Consider the following 18485-nt stretch of genomic DNA (forward strand, 5'->3'; position numbering starts at 1 on the left):
ATCCACTTTAAAATGAGATCTGAAGTGTATGAGAAAGGATATTTTGAAACCAGTCAAATAAAAATCTAAGAACATGACTACCAGGCAGTAAACTAAAAGTTTAATTCAGTCTCAATGAATGTCATCCATCTACAGTACAGCAGAGAAGCATATCATTTACTTTACAGTTGTTTCTAAGCATTTTTTGATGACTCTTTATGTTTCCTAACATAATTTTGATTAGGCTATTAGAACTTAAAAAATCATTCATGTGCTCTCCTGTACACTGGTGAACATTCTGTACTTACATTATTTTTCCGGTCTGTAGCATTTAAACCAAATTGCATTTTTACCACTACTAATGATATATACCAAGTTGTTTACAGTAACAAAATCACTTCCAAATTTCCACTCAATTAACTTAATCAAAGAAAACATTATGCAAATGTAGTTGCTCTGTCAGCAATAGCTGCTGCGTAATATTTTACAAGGTTACAAGTATTTACAGTATTTCATGGCTTTTAAACAATTCACATACACACACAAAAAAGATTGTGTATCTGCCTATTTTAGGATTCACAAAGCTCATTATTGGAAAAAAAAATCAGGAGATACAATCAATTCATCTTATTTCAATAAATGTGCCTCAATTTAGATTTGTTCAGACTTCTCCATTTAACTGAAAACCTTAAAAAAATAGATATTCAAAAGAAATGAGAAACTCGTTTCAAAGAAGTAACTTAGAACAAGGAGTCCATAAGGCACCCTAGTTCATGGGTTAAAGAGGTGTCATCTGACAATCCCACTCCTAATTTCAGTTATTGCTACTGTAAAAGAAATATTTTTGACCTGACAAGAAATCCTTTTTGATCTCCCTAGTAAAAGTCTGAACTATACCATATTAGATTTCCTTTCCAGTTCTCCACTCTTCCTCCCTATTACTGAATATAAGCAGGTAAGGCAGCCTTATTCTTTTCATCCTTGTCTCATCAAATTACACGTGTTTCCTGAAACTTTACCTTTTTTCCTCACAAACCCCAAGCTAATGCCTTTGCTTTTCATTCAGTCAATACCTGATCTATTTTAATCTGCTGCTTCAGTTTTCCCCATATGCAGATCTCAACGTAGATATGGAGACCTACATTTGATGATTACCCTCAAGCTTGGATAAACTTAGATTTTTCTTTCCTTTTCTTCTTCTCTCCTCCATAGTAAACTGAAAGAGCATTTAGAAACGTGTATGTGGTGACATGTTCTCAGTAAAGGAAAGAGTTTTGTCACAGGCAAACCCAGCCCAATCTTGCCTGTCCCTCGAGATCCTGACTATGTTGCGTAGTATTGCAATAATGAGTATTAAAGTATTACAGCATTCATTATCTGCAGATTTTCCATGGCCTTCTTGACTTGCACTATACATCCTTTTCTGCTCTGGTTATTACACTGCCTTAGAGGTAGGAAAAAGAGAGGCACCTGTTACAAAAATGTTGCTTGTCCTTTGGCTGTAACGGATTTTCTCATCTGTTGATGAGAAAATTAAATGCAGACAGCCAACCCCCAAAAGCCTAGCATTAGCTACACAGTGTAAACGCCACTGTCTTACTCCATTGGAGCATTTTACTACCAATGTAGAATAGGCTACCAACAATTAACAACCAAGTAAAATCAGGGGGAAAGATTAAAAAAAATCATTTTTCAAGGCTTGATTAGCTATAATTCAAATATCTTCACAACTTTTGCAATTGCTTAAGTAATACATTACACAGAAAATCAATTGAAGAGGCAACAAATTCAAGATTTCAAATTGCGCGTCTTAAGAGCAAAGAGTACATCTTAGGGACATGATTACTTATTTATGTAGCAATCCCAGAAGCTTACTACTTCCCTAACAACACATATTTTGCTCCAAGAAACACTACACAAGATGAGCAGGTTTTGGCAAAGTAAATGGAGAAGTAAAAAGTTGTTCTTTGTAGTTGTGTTTTTGTTGTTGTTGCTGTTTTTTTCCCCACCATGTTGTTGTTTGGCCTTTTTCTTATAAAAGGAATGAGCTATGGAATTGCCTGTTTGATCATGCACTTTCAGAACTTGTGGCAGCTACTAGACCATCTTTTTTAAACTTGAAATGTTTAACTTCCATACCCAGATGGAAACTCTTTATGGTGACTTTGTTTTCCTTTTTGCCATAATGAACAAAACAGAAGTCTTAAGTCCCATTAAAAACAAAACTATTTTTTTTTTTAAAAGTGGTTGTACTTATCTTCCACTTTAGATCACCTTCTGAAAAGAGGCCTGTTGAAACAAATGAAATATTGTTGAATCAAATATCAGTGGTTTCCTAAGTCTTTCAGGATGTAGTTAGAGATCTCATTCAAGATATTTAGCACCGAATCATTTACAATCCAGCCACTTCAACAGTATTTTCTTTGTCCCTTTCAAAGCCTCTCATCTTCAGGTGAAAAGTAGCAATTCTAACTCTGGAAAAGATGCAAATTCCCAGTCTCGCTAAGCACACTCCAAAGCCTCTACAATACTTTGTCACAAGCTGAACCCTTTCCCTCTCTGAAGGCAAACCAGGCTACAGATTTAAAAATCCTGAGCGTAACTACAGGTAAGAGTCCTGTGTACACACAGTCATCTGAGAGAAGTCTCAGGCCACATTTAAGGGCTTTGAAAACTGAGTGCTCAACCTGATGTAAATACACAAATTCCCATCTTTCTGTACTTATGGCATAAAGAGCTTTAGCTCCAGCCAGTTCTTTTTTTTTTTTTTTTTTTTTTTTGGGTGTGGGGGTGTGTGGATGAGGGAACAGGGATGGAACATATACTGAGATGTCTAAAACATTTATTTTGATGGAAGTAAGTAGTCTATAGTGGGTAGAGTGAAATACAACGAGAAAGAAAGGATCCACAAAAGGAAATATTCTCAGCCATCTCAAGGTACAACAAAGCATTTCTCTTTTGATTTAGACTTGCCATTACTATTAAAAGTCACAGTAATACATTCCTCCTCAGATGCACAAACAACACAAATATAAAACCTGTTCAAACTTGAGAAATATTATTTGGAAAATTTCTCCTTCTGAGGCACGTAGTAACAATACCTCTATCTGACCATACACAACAAAAACTGGACTTACGTACTCAGCGCTGGTGTAAATGACAAGTAAACAAGAATAAATGCTTCCTTATTAAACAGAATATTTTACTACCACAGAAGACAATATTGATGGCTGATGTCTATTTTAGCTAATCCAGCTAGCTCATAGAAGAAAATACAGTAGTAATGATATCAGCCATGATGACATAATTACAGCAGAGCTCTGGTACCAATTCCAATTTGTTCTCTATTGATTCTGTTACTTACGCCAGAGAAAATAAGCTAACACAATTGTAACAGTCATTTAAAAATAAAATAACTATAATAATAATAATAAAAATCATACCTCTACTATATTTGAGGAACAACACTGGTTATTAGGTCTTTTTGCTAGTACCTGCTGTTTTATAATTGCATTTGCATGTATTGAAAAATCTATCTGCTCTACTGTTATGCCAAATGCACTTCAAAAAAAATAAAATAACTCAGCTGAATTAAAAACAGGAGATTTTTTGTTTTCCTACATTTCTCATTTCTCTTAAGTGGTGTGGTAGTACACAATGGGGGGGAGGAGGGACAAACTCTTCACATGAAGTTTAAGTTGCTGCACATATTAAAGTGTTAGAATATTATTATAGAATAAGATAATTAAACAGTTGCCAGACAGTGATATATTAAAGTCCCTCCAATAACATTCACTTTGAATTATATCCTTCACCCTCTTCCTAGCTGTCTCAGACACCTTTTCTTCCCTCGTCTAATGACACTGATCTGGATTTTGTCAGATTAGCACCAACAACTGAAATGAAGAGATCAAGTTTAGAAGCAATGGTTCATTTGGGGAAGTAAGGAAAAGGGCCTTACCAGTAGGCATCACTCCAAATCACTACTGTTTTCCCATCACAGCTCTTCATTGCTGCCTCCATAACCTCCTATTAAAACTCTCTTCCATCATACCAACCATGCATTTTGTTTCCGTCTCTATATTTAATTTTTCAGTGCCTCTTCTGGGTTTATTTCTCAAAAAGTTCTGAGTTTAGTTCTGAGGAAGCATGGAAGTGCAGACTTCGCCTGAACATTGCTGCATAGGATCCCCAGGACTGAAGGATATGTGCAGAGTATCTGTTCCTGCAAACTACCAACAGTCCCCTCAAAAGCAAAGTACAGAACATTGCTGCTATGTGGTGGAAGTCACTTGACTGGACCTTAACTCATGTCAGTGCAGAAGTGGAAAAGCAGAGATTTTTACAGCACTTACCTTCACAAACCTGCTTCCCCTAACTCAGCACAATTTCTCTATCCACATATGGGTAAACCCAAAGCAATGTTGTTTCAAATGGTAATAACTTTTTAATAAAGGTTGACACTTTACTTCAACAATGTTACACAAAAAGACAACTTAGTATATTACACAGCAGAAACTAATATATTATTTTAAAGCTAAAATAAACAATTCATCTGACTAAAAGATTTCACAATTACTGAATACTACTGCTAATTCTGACACTAATCTGTTGTGAGACCTTGTTCCTTTTGTGTCAGACCACCTACCATAAAATTGGATAATACCAAAGTCACAAGGAATTAGAATACTAAGTTTTTTAAGCACCGTGAGGTTTTATAGTGTTCTGTAAATGAGAATAAAGTGCCTGATATTATCTTCATCAGATAAAAATTAGTTGCTCTTGAAAAACAACACCTTAAAACATATCTGAAAAATATAAGTATTCAGAAACAAACCTACCTTTCTGCTGTAAGGATTACTAATTACCAGATTGGTGTCATCAGAACCAGATAAAATATATTCTCCTGTATCATTCCAGCAAATTGTATTCACCTGCATGAATTAAAAAAAAATCTGTTTAGACTTGCATTACAATTTTCAGAATATTAAAACATCAAAATAATATACTTATCCAACACCACGAAGAAAAGGAGTTAACAAATGCAATTTAAATGAATTAATTTCTAAGCAGCTAGCACACACAAAAAGTACTTTTAAAATAAACTGATAAGGGAATCACCTGCTTTACCTACGGCCTCTCCATTTACAACTCAGTTGCTCCCTTTGCTCCTGAAGAGTCCATCAGGAAAATTAAACCTTCACACAAAGGCCTCATGTCCCACAATTTTACACATTCAAGTGCTTTATTGTAGCAAATATACTCCACAGAGTTCTCAGAATTTGAACTAGAGGACGTCAAAGCACTCATCATTACATCTTCACATCACCCAAATTCTGAGCGTCCATTGCCTCTTGGTCACCACACCTTCCCAGGTAAAAAAAAAAAAAAAAAAATCACTGTAGAACCCCTCCCAGATCTCCCCCTCCTGAGAAGCGTGAGCACGCTGGGAAAGCCAAATTCTCCAGTGCGGTGCAGATCATTTGGGGGAAAATTTACAATATATTTCCCTACCAATTTTCCTGTTCATAAGACTGCATTTAATACTGTGTTAATGAAACAAAGCTGTAAATGCACACAAAATCCAGAAAGCTCAGAAAGTATCCTTAGAGTACGCAGGTTTGCCTTCAAGCAGCAGCTCGTGCACAAGCACCAGAGACTGCGTGCATGGCCATTCTTATCTCAAATAGCCCCTAAAATAGCTTTAGCTGTCAAACAGCAGCCATCAACACTTTCCGCTGGCTCTTTTCTGTCAGCAGGATTACTTCTGTACTGTGATGTGTCAGAGTGGACTATATCATCAGTCAAGCCTCCCTCCACTTTTTCTATGTCCTTTTCTTGTGCTTCCTTTTTCATTCAAATGTCTCATTCTTAATCTAAGCCTGAAAGACAGAAATCTTTTTGCTTAAAATAGAAATACCTGTTTTAGTTACTATTTTAAGCAGAAGCTTAGCTGGGGTCCTTAATTAAGCAAAGTTGCAAAATGAGAATTAGGTGCTCACATGGATGGATCACGCGGGCACATGGGCAAGCAAAAGGAATTACCAGAACTTGACATATTCATGGAGGAGCTTTACATTAACTCTAATAGGCACTCAAAAAAAAAAGAAGAAGAGAGACCTTAGCATTACAACAGACATGCCTATAGCAGGCTTGGCACAATGCACAGCAGCAGTCAATGTTAAGAACCATTAAGAAATGAACAGAAAAGCAAACATCATTCTGTCAGTGTATAAATCCATGTACAACAAATCTGCCTCCACACTGCAGTTTTGCTTCACATCCCACATATTCTCAATTTCTATTAATGTCCATTTGAAATGAGAAGTTATGAAAAAGAATGACTAGGGTGATCACAAGTGCCTAATTAAGCAAATGAGGGGAGATGACAAAAAAAAAAAAAAAGATGAAAAGGAAAGCAAAGAGAATATAGGAAGATGCAAATGGGAGACACATTTATCTGAGTTACAATTCCACAAGCCTAAACAAGACTTCAATGTCTTCCTTCTAAATTCTGATTTCATTCAGGGTTGAGCAATTTCAGCATTCCCTGCCCAAGCCAAACTCACTTCAGAAAAAAAAAAAAGTGAAGTGAGATGACTTAACCAAATGTGTGCTAGAAGTCTGCACACTATACTGCCTTTTTAATCTGTACCGGAACAACTTGTCAACATTACTGGCAAAGTCACTGAAGTCTTTCAGTAGAATGAGCTCAACTCCTTCCCCTACTCCCCCCGTGACTACTCCCTTCCAATAACTGACCAGTTAATACAGAACACTTTTCAGTGTTCAGTAGATCCTAGTGATCAACAGCGAATAATAACCCCAGTAAATATGTATATGGACACTGAAACCAGATGGTCAATGAGAGCAGATTTTAAAAAAATAAGTCCTCATGTCCCATTCTAAGGTAGAAAACCCACTATTAAAATACCTTGTAAATGAGAACTAGCTAGAAAACTGGTTTGTATCTCCAAACAGTATAGAAAAGCTACATATCTATTACCTTCAGGCCACTCAAAGCATCATGTTACTGTCACTACACAAGGAGTTTGAAATTCTTCCTGCTAGGGCCAAAGCACAGGATATGGCAAACACAAATGACAGAAAATTACCAGAAGATGAAAAAGTCAGAGGGTGTATAATTAGTTTTTTGTTGTTGTTGTTTTTGCTAGCCTTGAAAGGAAGCAGCAAGCACTTTTAATTCATTAATTGAATAGTTAAGAAATAAGTTTACTATCTTTGGGTTTTCCTCAAAGACAATGCAGAAGGCAGTGCTGCCAATCCTTGAGACTGAAAAAGCAAACTCCTCATTCCTACTGTAAGCAGGATAGATCAACAGCATACAAAAAAAAATGAAAATAAAAAATAATAAAAAAAAACAAAGAAATAAAATCTCTGTCAGATTTGGCTACCTCACACAGAAAGCATCTCACTGAGTTTTACACATTTGCAGCTGAGCTCCTCACCACCTTAAGCTCCCTTTAGACATAACCCCAGAAACAGCAACTCGTGGGGTACAGGTACGTATGACCTCACTCAGACAACGTGAATCGTGTTGAAAGAGGCAAATGACACCCTGGAAGGGTGATCAGGTTCCCAGCAGACATTGGTGGCTAGGTAGATTAATTCAATTACTTCACGTATTACTGCTAGAAGTCTGTTCAAGTGAAGTTAAAGAACAAAGGTAAGAGATGAGAGGAGTGGAAAACTGCACTATTTCAAAGGCTAAGGTACCTAAACTCTGAGATAGAAATCTTTGCATCCCAAACAAAAAGATGCTAGGGCAATATTAATGCTGCAAGAATACAGATTGCAATTACTTTATTTCTGCATTTACTTTTATTTTGCAGGTTTTTCTTAAAGCAAGTAGTAAGAAATGATACTGAATGGTTGTTGACAGTGTCTTGTAAGATTAACTTCTAAAGACCTTTTTTCAAATTGTAACAATATCTTAAACACCTATATATAAAGCTAAAAATTCAGAATAAAAACACTTTCCACCCAGCAAAATAATTAAGTTAGGCACATGTTATAAAGCATTTGTTAAAAGCTCACATAATAAACTCAAACTGCATTTTCAAATACATATTCATCAGGTAGATTCAGGCACCACCACATTCCTCCTAAGGACATTTTAGGAGATGAAAAACTACTAGAAAAGAATCTTCAAAATAAAAATCACTGCTACAATCTTAAATACAAAAACTGGTAAGTAACTTTCTACACAGTGTCATTCATAAAACATTTTTGGTTGTGAGGGGAGGGAGAGAAATTAATGCATTTGGTATTTAAGCCAGCATCACCTGCACCAGACACTTAAAACACTAATAGAGATTTAAGTAAAAAAAAAAATAATTAAAAAAAAACATACCACAACATAGCACAAAAACTGCTATAGATTCCACTCTAAAGTTTAAGGTTAGTTCTAACTGAAAGGATAAGCATGTGTTTTCCTGACATAGGAGTTTAACTCATTCCCATAGCAGGATGGGTATTAAAGTATAGAAATCGGATTTTGTTTTTCTTCAAAGATGAATTGGCAAATGCTTAAGAAGCAACAAATTCCTACAGAATTCAAACGTAGGTCTCACTACACAGAGGTTTCCAGCTTAGCTTTAATACACGGTATTTGCATTCCCAAGTCAAGGAACTCTTATTGTGGTAACAGTCATAATTTAACATCTTTTAACAAACAAAGGAAAAAAAAAGCAACAAGTCACTTACACATCCATCGTGCACATTCAAGGTTGCTTCAAGTTTTAATCTTTGGATAAATTCTCTTCTCCCTGTGAAGAAAAATACTCATTACATACTCTATTAAAACAGTAACACTGAAGAAGCTAATTAAGACCCTACTAACAGGCACTAACGGGTAAAAACCTGAACAAGAAAGAACTGGAATATAAATCTAAGTCTTGAAAGAATTCATTTCATTCTCATTTCACAAATGTTAAGACAAGCATCACATTTGCTAGCTTTTCCATCACCTTTAAGAAGAGTGTAGAAATGGTGACATGCACAGTTCACAGGTTGACACTTCTCCTGAAAATAGCTAGAAAGCTGAAAATAACCCTATGGGTTTTTTGGTCAACTTAGCTGAAGACAGCAAGTATAACAGTTTTAGAAGTATGACATATCATATAAGGCATGCAAAGGCACGTGTTTAGGTCTCAAGCAGAAAGTAAAACAGTGCATTGAAAACAACACGACCTCTTCATAAGCTAGGTGCTTAATCTAAATGCAAATTGGAGATATTAGGTTAGAGTAACTTTGTTTCATGAAAACAGGTTATAATGAACTTAATAATCCTGGGAAAAGACTTTCAGAAAAGGAAAACACTGATAAGCCTGATCTTTTTACTAAAATCCTAAAGCCTCTTAAGCTCAAAGGACATTATCTTATTTTGTCCTGTATTTGTATAGCTCTGAGAACAAAACTCTAGGTAAGATACTAGGCTGTACTGTTTTTGAATACCAAACCTAGTGAATTCAGTCACAATTAACTTCCCTTCAGGGAAACTAAGGAGACAGGGAAAGAAACTGCAGCATCAGAGAGCCCTCTCCACACCTGAAGACCCTACATCTCGTGACTTCTTTAGGTTCAGCTCCAAGGAGAGACCATCTCAGCGCTAGTGTTGTTGCCTCTGGCACTCCAATAGAAATTTGGGACCATAATTTCTCCTCTATCTACTTATTTCCTCATTGTGTGTTTTACTTGCCCCAGATACAATCCTGAACTGGAAAAGACCACCTGATATCCATGCCTGATCCCTCAATCCCCAGCACCTGACCGGGAGTACGAGGTATGAGTTAAAGAAGGGGTAGAGTTAAACTTCTTTCCAACACCCTCTCTGTATTGTTGGTGGGCTGTTATCTACAGATAAATCAGGCGGTGCAGTGAGCATTCAACAGAGATAGTACAGAAACAAACACGACTAAGGGGCACTGAAGAAATGTTAAAATGCGTTGCTTCCAAAAACCTTTCTATGTGATAAACTACTCAGCCCAATAATAAGACAACAGAACGGATTGCTTTCAGTTTATCTTATCACTCAAGACTAGAACCAACAGATCCCAAATGTTTTTTTTTCCCTAAAATAAAAACAGAACTGCACGAAGAAACAGATCTGAAGAAAACTTCATCTCTGCATTTGCTGTTTTTAAAAGCTGAGTTAGCAGTTGGTGAAATCTTCCTTGTACTGCAGCAATACCTTCCTTAAAATTACTGGTTTGATTAAAAATTTCAGCCATAAATAAGTACTAGGGTTTTCTCTTACTTGTCACCTGAATATTTATGCAACTTCCACATTTTTATCATTAAAAACATAATACCACTTATCTTGCTAATAAATGATTAATAAGGCTGCATCCCCATTTCACTCCAGGTGCATCACAGCTCTTATACTCCTTATACTTTCTGAAAGCCAAATTCCCCTTAGCAAGGGCTCTGCTTTCCAGGGTGACAAGACACTTGGCAAATCCTTCATTCTCATTCACGTAACGCAGTGGCTACATGTTCCCTCCATCTTACACTGAAGGCAGCCTTCCTGTCTCTCCCTCCAGCTAAGAAGATGGGGCAGATACAGTCTTTTGCCAAAAGCCCCTGAAGTACTTGTTTCTGGCATCAAGACCTCTATCGTTTTGGTTTGACTTTTTTTTTCCCCCCCTCCCCAACACTGCATACAGGCTCTATAAGAGCCAGAAACTGTTTCTTTTCCCCTCAACTACGTGCCACCAGAGAATGAAAAACTCACGTCTGAGAGGATGCTTCAGTACCCGATTTCCCCTATGCAAGTAAGGCCTGTTTATGATAGGGATCAAGTGGTCAAGCTGCCATGGCACAGATCACCTCACTGGACAACAGAGCACACAAGAGGGTTGCTTTGAAACCCTTTAGGTGAAACTACTGAGAAATAACCGATGACCAACAAAGCACTGTGAAGTTTCAATTGGCAATGGTGACCTCCCTGTGAAGCGTTTACACACCTAAATTTGGAAAGCTCTCAAGCTAGGGCTGCTCTCACCCATTTTCAACAGACGTGATGCACTGTTGAAGCTTCAAGGGATAGCATCCCTCTCAGTGCAGCCATCAGTAAGACTTTCAGTTTTTGTCCATCCACCCTTTTTCACCAACCACGAGACACTACTGAAGCCTAAAGGCATGGTGCCATCCTCCATACAGTACATCACTAAGCTTTTGAGCTTTTTTAAGCTAGAGACTATGGGACCATTTGCATGGCCACATTCTATGTGTGGAAGAAGCCCCACCCTGAGGCACTCATCACGTGAACTTACATACAGGAAAGCAGGCAAAAGAGAAACTGCAGACACTTACTTTTAAAGTATTTCTTCAGGATGTTCCCCTACACACAGCTTCAAACCAAACAACGCCTTGTAACACACGCCCCTCTGGAGAATTACCTAACTCTGGGGTTTGGGCACATATACACAGGTCCAGTCTCACTTCTGGTAGAAATACTAAAATACCACCATGTCCCTCATATTCCCCACGTGTAACAGTTATGACACCATTTTGGTCACAATCCTCAGTTTAGAAATTGCTGGTCAGGTGCTTTCTACATTGGTATTTTGGCAAGAGTACATGTACCTCTCTTTTTTAAGTGATGTACTCAGTGGTAGTTCAAAACAGATGACAGCAGCGAAGTTTAACGCTTCAAACATGTAAGACCTTTGTATTCTTGAAATTGTACTCCAGAATTCCCTATTGAAAAAGTCGAGATCATTTCATGAAGAAGATCTGGACCAGAAAGTGTGTTTGTGCTATACAGCAATATAACCAAACTTTGATCCAAAGCTGCACCAGCACAAGCCCATGAAAGCCAAGCCTTATTCCAAAAAGCAGTAATAGATCCTGTTTGTCAAATGAACGCGCGTTTATGGCAAACTAGCTCTTCCCGAGGCCAAGTCCCTCGGTGCTCGCTTGCTGTGACATTTGAAATGCCCTACTTTAAAACTGAAACAGAGCCAGCGTCTGTTCCCAATGCAGAGCACATGTTATCTTGCACTCCAGGAGCATTTCAGAGCCACTCTTGATTTTTGAGCATAGTGTTTACGTGTTGGCAAATCTAACTCACAAAAAGATGACCAGTCCTGATAATTTGTAAATTTGGTAGCTGTTGGGCTTTGTCAAATTTTGTACAATGATTGAGGATAACTTTTGATCTGCATCTCAACACGCTGATTTTCTTTAGTAAATGTCTATGAATATTCCACATGGCAAACAGAACTACACCATGCAGTTAACAGGACTACACACAATAAGCACTAAATTAGCTTTCATCGAGAAATATTAAAATCCTTGAAAAAGAACTGAAATCTCGAAAAACATTTATTAGCTGCACAGACTGAGAGTGGCCCCGTTTTACAGACACAGATTGTGACACACGAAATGAAAGCAGCTTATCAAAGGAGAGAGTGAATTGCCAGTACTGCCAGAAACCAAATCCATTAGCGTGACCCCACAGCCCTTTGATCGAGTCCTTCTATTATATCTCCTAATTCTTCTGGGCTACTACATGAATGCCAAAAACCTACGATAACTCTTGCTTTTATCAACCTTAAAAAAAAAAAAAAAAAAAAAAAAAAAAAACAACTTTCAAGTTACAATGGACAACTGCTTTTTTATGATTTAAGTTCAAAACAGGTAACTTAAATTCTTCTCTGCTTTTAATGATAATTTATCAAGCGTAAAGGTCTGAACGCATGTTAATTTCTATGAAGATATGATACCTACTTGCCATTTTAATCTGCAAGAGCTTTGTTACAGAACACGCAGCACCAGATGACTTAGTGTTAATCAAGCTTGCACTTAAAACCCATGACATACTTCAGAATAAGCTTCATGTACAAAGAAACATAGAAATTTCACATATTAACACCAAGAGTGAAACTACATAAGATAGGACAACGTGCCCTGATTTACAATCCAGCAGGCCCATAAAGTCTCTTGGTGAGCATTTAGATACAGAATTGTATCTCAAAAGAAATACAAAGTGAGATCTGCTGAAATTAAAATACTCGTCTCAGTAACATTATATATTGTAGGGTAATTAATAACCATTCTGGAAAACACTTCCATTTTGGTTTTCTTCTACCAAAACTGCAAGAGTAAGTTACTACAGGCAATGACACAGACGAGAGTTATTTGCAGAAGTGTCTGTAGATGCTTTTCAGATGTATTTCAGACTCTGAAAGTATCCATTTCTGAATATAAGCTTCCACTGGGCTCCACCACTGATAAGACCACAAGCTTTAAAGCTGAGAAAATCATCACAGACAGCTTGTTTAATGGCTGTTTGATATCTACCATGTTTTATGCTTCAACGATACTTAATATATCAAATTCATTTGAATTAATGTCAATTTCTAAGGTGCTCACAGTGGCACAAGTGTGGTGCAAACCTACTTATCTTAGAGATGGCATTTATCAGCATATTGTAAGTACTGGCCCGAGAGCGAGCATGCCATAGTGGCAAGTACTAAGTGGATTTCATTCACAAGTACACCATATTCTGACAGCTATCCTGTCCCATTCACGCTGTCCACAGTAAAGTCTTTTGTGTTGCTCTCAGCCCAGACTGTAGCTGAGCACAAGATAAATCAGTGTGGTTCTGCAACAGGAGAAATTAAAATGTGCAGTTTCCATATTCATTCAGTTGTTTAAAGTAAAGCAGTGATCATACACAAACTACTCAGTGAGATAAAAGGCATTGGAAATTTGTATATTATGTGATATTTCTAATTTCTACAGAGCTAAGGATAAAAATTATGCAATAATACAAGGAGAAGCTGTATCTATGCAACAGCAAGCCAAAGGCAAAAAGATAACAGGTACCAACACACTTTTCTCAACACAAACCTATCAGAAATAGCTTGTGTGATGAACCGGATATACATGTATGATTAACCCAATGCAAAACCACTTTCTGTTTTCTCCACAAGCATTAAAACATGTCTCACATAAACAGCCCAAAATTCTAAAACAGATACCAGTATGAAACTGAATCGTCATCAGATGAAGAAAACTGCACTTGAGCCTTGTTTTCTTCTCTTTAGAAGAGGTTTCCACTAACTGAAGGCAAAAAGCAACAGCGTGCAGGATGTTGCAAGCTGGAGGAAATGGTGTTATTGCAAGTTGGGATGTGTCTTAACATACCACAATATTAACGTGGTATGAAGGGAGTAACATGGGCCTTGCTCGCAGAACTTCAGGAAACACACTTCATCACATCAGGTACTTTGTGTCATTTTCTCAAGTGCTTCTTGTAGCACCCAAGGGTAACAAGAAGCTCAGTATTTCAGCAGGAGCAGAGGATGTCTGTGAAGCAGAAATGGGGATATGACTGCCCCAGTGCAGAAGTGAAGACATCTGGCAGCAGAACCACAAACTTCTGCCACCTCCATGCATTTCAGATGAGTACCAGAGCATGCAAAATGGAAGCAAAGAAAAAGTTAGGGGAATCTGCTCTTAAGCACATCCAAGCAGGCTGAATGCTGCTGCCAGTCCTCGCACTCACCTTTCGGTGCCCATCAGCGGCTGCTGCCTCTTCAGCAGCCAGCACAACTCACCACCACGTGGTTACTCCCTTGCCCATTCTGGACCAAGGTTCTGGGGTAAATAAAAGTCTCCTATTTAAAGTTGTCTAAGCTAACTCAACCCACATTTCTAAACAGATTAGGAAGTGATTATATAGGAGCTTACTGACATATCTAGAGAGACGTGCCTTCTGGCAAAAAAAAAGCAGCCTGCCTTTCCCACAAAGATGTCTCAGCAAAACTGAGAATTTGGGCAGGCTGGGACCAAATTAAAGCTCTTACTATTCTGCACACTTACCTAATTAAAAAATACTGTCTAATCCTAGGCAGGATGGGAATTGTAAACTGTCATATTTGGGGGAAGACGTGAAGTAGACATAGATATACGCACCCCACAGCAGATAGAGCTACATATCACTGTGAGATTACAAGCGTAAGCACTTGGAAATTGCCCAGGATTAGACTTTAAAAACAGCCAACATCAGAAGTTGAGCTAAAGTAGAAATCTGAGTCTTGCTAGTAGATGACAATCAAGCAACACTGTGACGTAAATTGGATTAGAAGTGGGGATTCAAAGGCTAACAGGAAAAAAAAAGCTCACTTTTAAAAGTTGCTTGGTGCAATAAATTGCATATAAATGACAAAAACAACCAGCACAACTGGTTGTTTAACTCCAGAGAGTCATTTTTTACTGAAGAGAGATTTCAAGACGTAACAGTGTTTCTAGAATAAGAACAAATGAAAAAGGAACCTTATTTTTCCTCCTTTCCTAGGAAAGGTAAATAATGGGAACTACTGGGAAAATAACCTCAAAGCAATGTAACCTAAAAAAGGAGGGATTTTTTTGGTTTTGTGCAATAGTTTCCTAGAGTGGTGAAGTTTCAGTACTTGAACAGAGGCCGGACAAACATTGCTGACAGCTCAGACCGCATTCAGTTCACAGGAAGGGAAGCATGACCCTCATCTTCCTCCTGCTAAATAGAGAGCAGCAGCATTTACATGTTCAATTCTCCTGAGGAAAGCCTGCACATCACCGAAAAACGATATTAAAATTCACAGATGTTACTCAGATTCTATCTCATGATATTTATGCTCAATATTTAATGAGTCAACCTATACCAAAGCATCTGGGACACGTCTGATTCAGTGACTCACTGAGCTTCAAAGATGGACAAGAAGAAGCTGAGACTTGCATTTCATTCCCAAAAAATCCGGCTTGCTTTCAAGACTGGCATACTTTATATACAGACTGATCTTCTTCCTCATTGCCAGGACAGGGCTGGTCTCAAGTATCAACTAGTTCTTGATACATGATCAGTAATACCCTACTGGACTATTTTGGGGACATTCAAAGCATAGAAGATCAGGAATCACAAGTGAAGTCACAAGAACTCGTCGTATTGCAGTGCAACAGTTTAGAAGTGACCAAACACAAATGTGCTCAGTGTTTATCCTAATGCATTTAATGGAAACAATCCAGCTAGAGGAAGACTGCAGGGAAGGAAATAAAGGAAAAGAAAAAAAAAAAAAAAAGATATCAAAGGGATCTCTCACATCACTGCCTCATCTTGAAATACAAATCTAGTACACGATTTGTTTCTGCAGCAAGAGACAGCTTTCATGTATCCCAGGTTCATTATTACAAGATCAAGGTGCAACTTAACAACGAAACTGTCTGAAGCACTCAGGATCAAGACACAGGCAGTCACTTACAAAGCAAATACATTTTTTGTACAAAGAGTGTCTTTAAAAGCATACAGTGTAAATTCAATGGAAATATTGCAATCAGAGAATGAAAAGATATTAGAGTGCACACAGATCTATAGTCTCCAGCTGTCTGCACAAGACTGAGACTCCAAAGGATATGAAGTAAATATATTTGCATCCTAAGACTGATTATATGTATGGACATATATATATATATATATTATATATATATATATGCACAGATATCTGCATATATATTTTAAGTCTTGGGACTACAGCATACTATTTATATATTACATATTATTTATATATATTACACAAAAGGTTAATCCCTTTTAGAAAAGTAAAATAGTTTAGCTCATGTCATGCAAAGGTGACAAAACTACTCAAAAGGCCTCTTGAATTTCTGAAGGACAGAAAATATTTTTTTCTACAAATTGATGTTAATACATAGAAGCTGAATTCCTATCAATCTCACTCTCTTATTTCAGAAGTGACAGAAAGCAGCAAGTAATCCCATTTCCAGTGTACCAAGTTTCTTTTTAACAGCAAGTGTAATAAAGTGTTGGCAATCACTTCAGAAGTCCTACTTTAAGTAGGAGCAAGGTGGGACAAAACTAAGGAGACAGAAGCAGTAACACAAACTGTAACAATCAAACCACAGCAGCACACAAGGAAGATGTGACTGAGGTGAGGTCAGGCCAACCACAAGCAAAGACCCCCTGGGCAGCAGCAAAAGAGGCTGGCAAATTTCCACCTTGTGATGCCACACGGCTGTACTACTTACTTCCAGGCACAACTGGCTCTTGCACATCCCCTCCCATAGCTCAATTCACCTACAAGTGAAATAATCACAGGGGTAACAACAGACAGCCAGACAGAGCGTAATGAGAACTGAGCATTCAACGCTCAGACACCAGAAATACTGAACCAGCTTCTGTCCTGCCTCCTTGCTCACATCCCTTTCTGGTTCTCTGGTACGTATTGAGTTATAGCCAGCCAGCTTCTTTTTATTTGTTGCCTTCTCCAGATGATTCACTTTTTATTTTGCTTTATCAATAGAACGCTGCTTTCCACAAATCACTCTATTAAAACCGTTAAAGTGGCTGCCTTGATTATCTCAGTTGATTTATTTAGAACTAGAAAAAATAATCATTAATCTTTATGGAGTAGGATCACCCCAACATTTTTTAAAAGTGCTTTTATACATATGCATTGTGCCTGTCTATTCTTTGGTACCAGCTTAAATGAGATTGTACCAGGGAATTTGCTTCAGACATAGTCTCTTTATTAAACTTCTCCAAACCCAATTTGTTACCAACAGGTCTCAGTGACACACCACTCAATTGCCCATCTGTAGGCTCACTGAGTACAGTATTTTTTACTAACAGAAAAAAAAAGAAAAAAAAAACACAGCCAGCTTGAGGCAATACCTACTCACTCTACTCTCTGGTGTTTTAACAATTAAAAAGCAGCATTCTTTTCCTGTAAATGCTCTTAAACATCTTAAACTTCTTTACACAACCACTGAAAATCCAACGGCCATACAAAATTGCCTGCCAGACATGTAATAGATTAAGCACATTAAAGGTGTTTGGTATTGTTTCAAGGAAATATTTTCCTCTTGTTCATTTATCATACTGCCAACTTCAATTCTGACTCCGCTATTTTCTGTTATTCAGAAAGCATCGTTAATGAGGCAAATCTGGGGAGAACAGCTGCATTTTTCAAAAATCTTCAGCTTCATGAAGCATTTGGTGTGTGTGAGCACACATCGATACAGAGCTGGTCTGCTGGGCACACACAGGGTGAGGCACGGTGGAAGATGTACATCAGGAAGCTAAACGACTTGCATGAAGAGAGCAGTCATTTGAGCCCTTGTGATCGGACCAGGCAAATTTACAGAGCTCCTTTTTCAAGCAGCAGTTAATTTGCTAGGCTTGCAGAAGGAAAAGCAGCATAAAACACTTCTCTTAATTACGGTTTTTAGCTGTGACAGATGCAGTCTCTTTAATAAATGCTGGAGAAGAAAAGTAATGCAAGAGGTTTAGGACATGAAATGTAACAGCACACCTGAAAATAACTAAACATCAAAAGCATTATGCAAAGAATTAAAGATGAAGGCATAATTAAATACTCTGTGACCATCACCAACTACAAAGATGGTAACTGTAACACTGCCTGGCCCTTCCTCCTCTGTGTTACTTACAAAGACTAAGACGCCACATGTTGAAATACAAC

General features: G+C 37.7%; 1 protein-coding gene across 7 annotated transcripts in view; it reads right to left on the reverse strand.

The window, feature by feature from the left end:
* DCAF6 (DDB1 and CUL4 associated factor 6) overlaps nucleotides 1–18485 on the reverse strand; it is an 86455-nt gene that overhangs the window by 64928 nt on the left and 3042 nt on the right. For all 7 annotated transcript variants that reach the window (XM_032184512.1, XM_032184504.1, XM_032184491.1 and 4 more), the window contains exons 2-3: nucleotides 8707–8768; nucleotides 4821–4913 (exon numbers count right to left, since the gene is read on the reverse strand). In XM_032184512.1, coding sequence (XP_032040403.1) covers nucleotides 4821–4913; nucleotides 8707–8768 — 155 coding nt within the window. The remainder of the gene's footprint in view (nucleotides 1–4820; nucleotides 4914–8706; nucleotides 8769–18485) is intronic.

This window comes from Aythya fuligula, chromosome 1 (assembly GCF_009819795.1).
Source record: "Aythya fuligula isolate bAytFul2 chromosome 1, bAytFul2.pri, whole genome shotgun sequence".
Classification (NCBI taxonomy): domain Eukaryota; kingdom Metazoa; phylum Chordata; class Aves; order Anseriformes; family Anatidae; genus Aythya; species Aythya fuligula.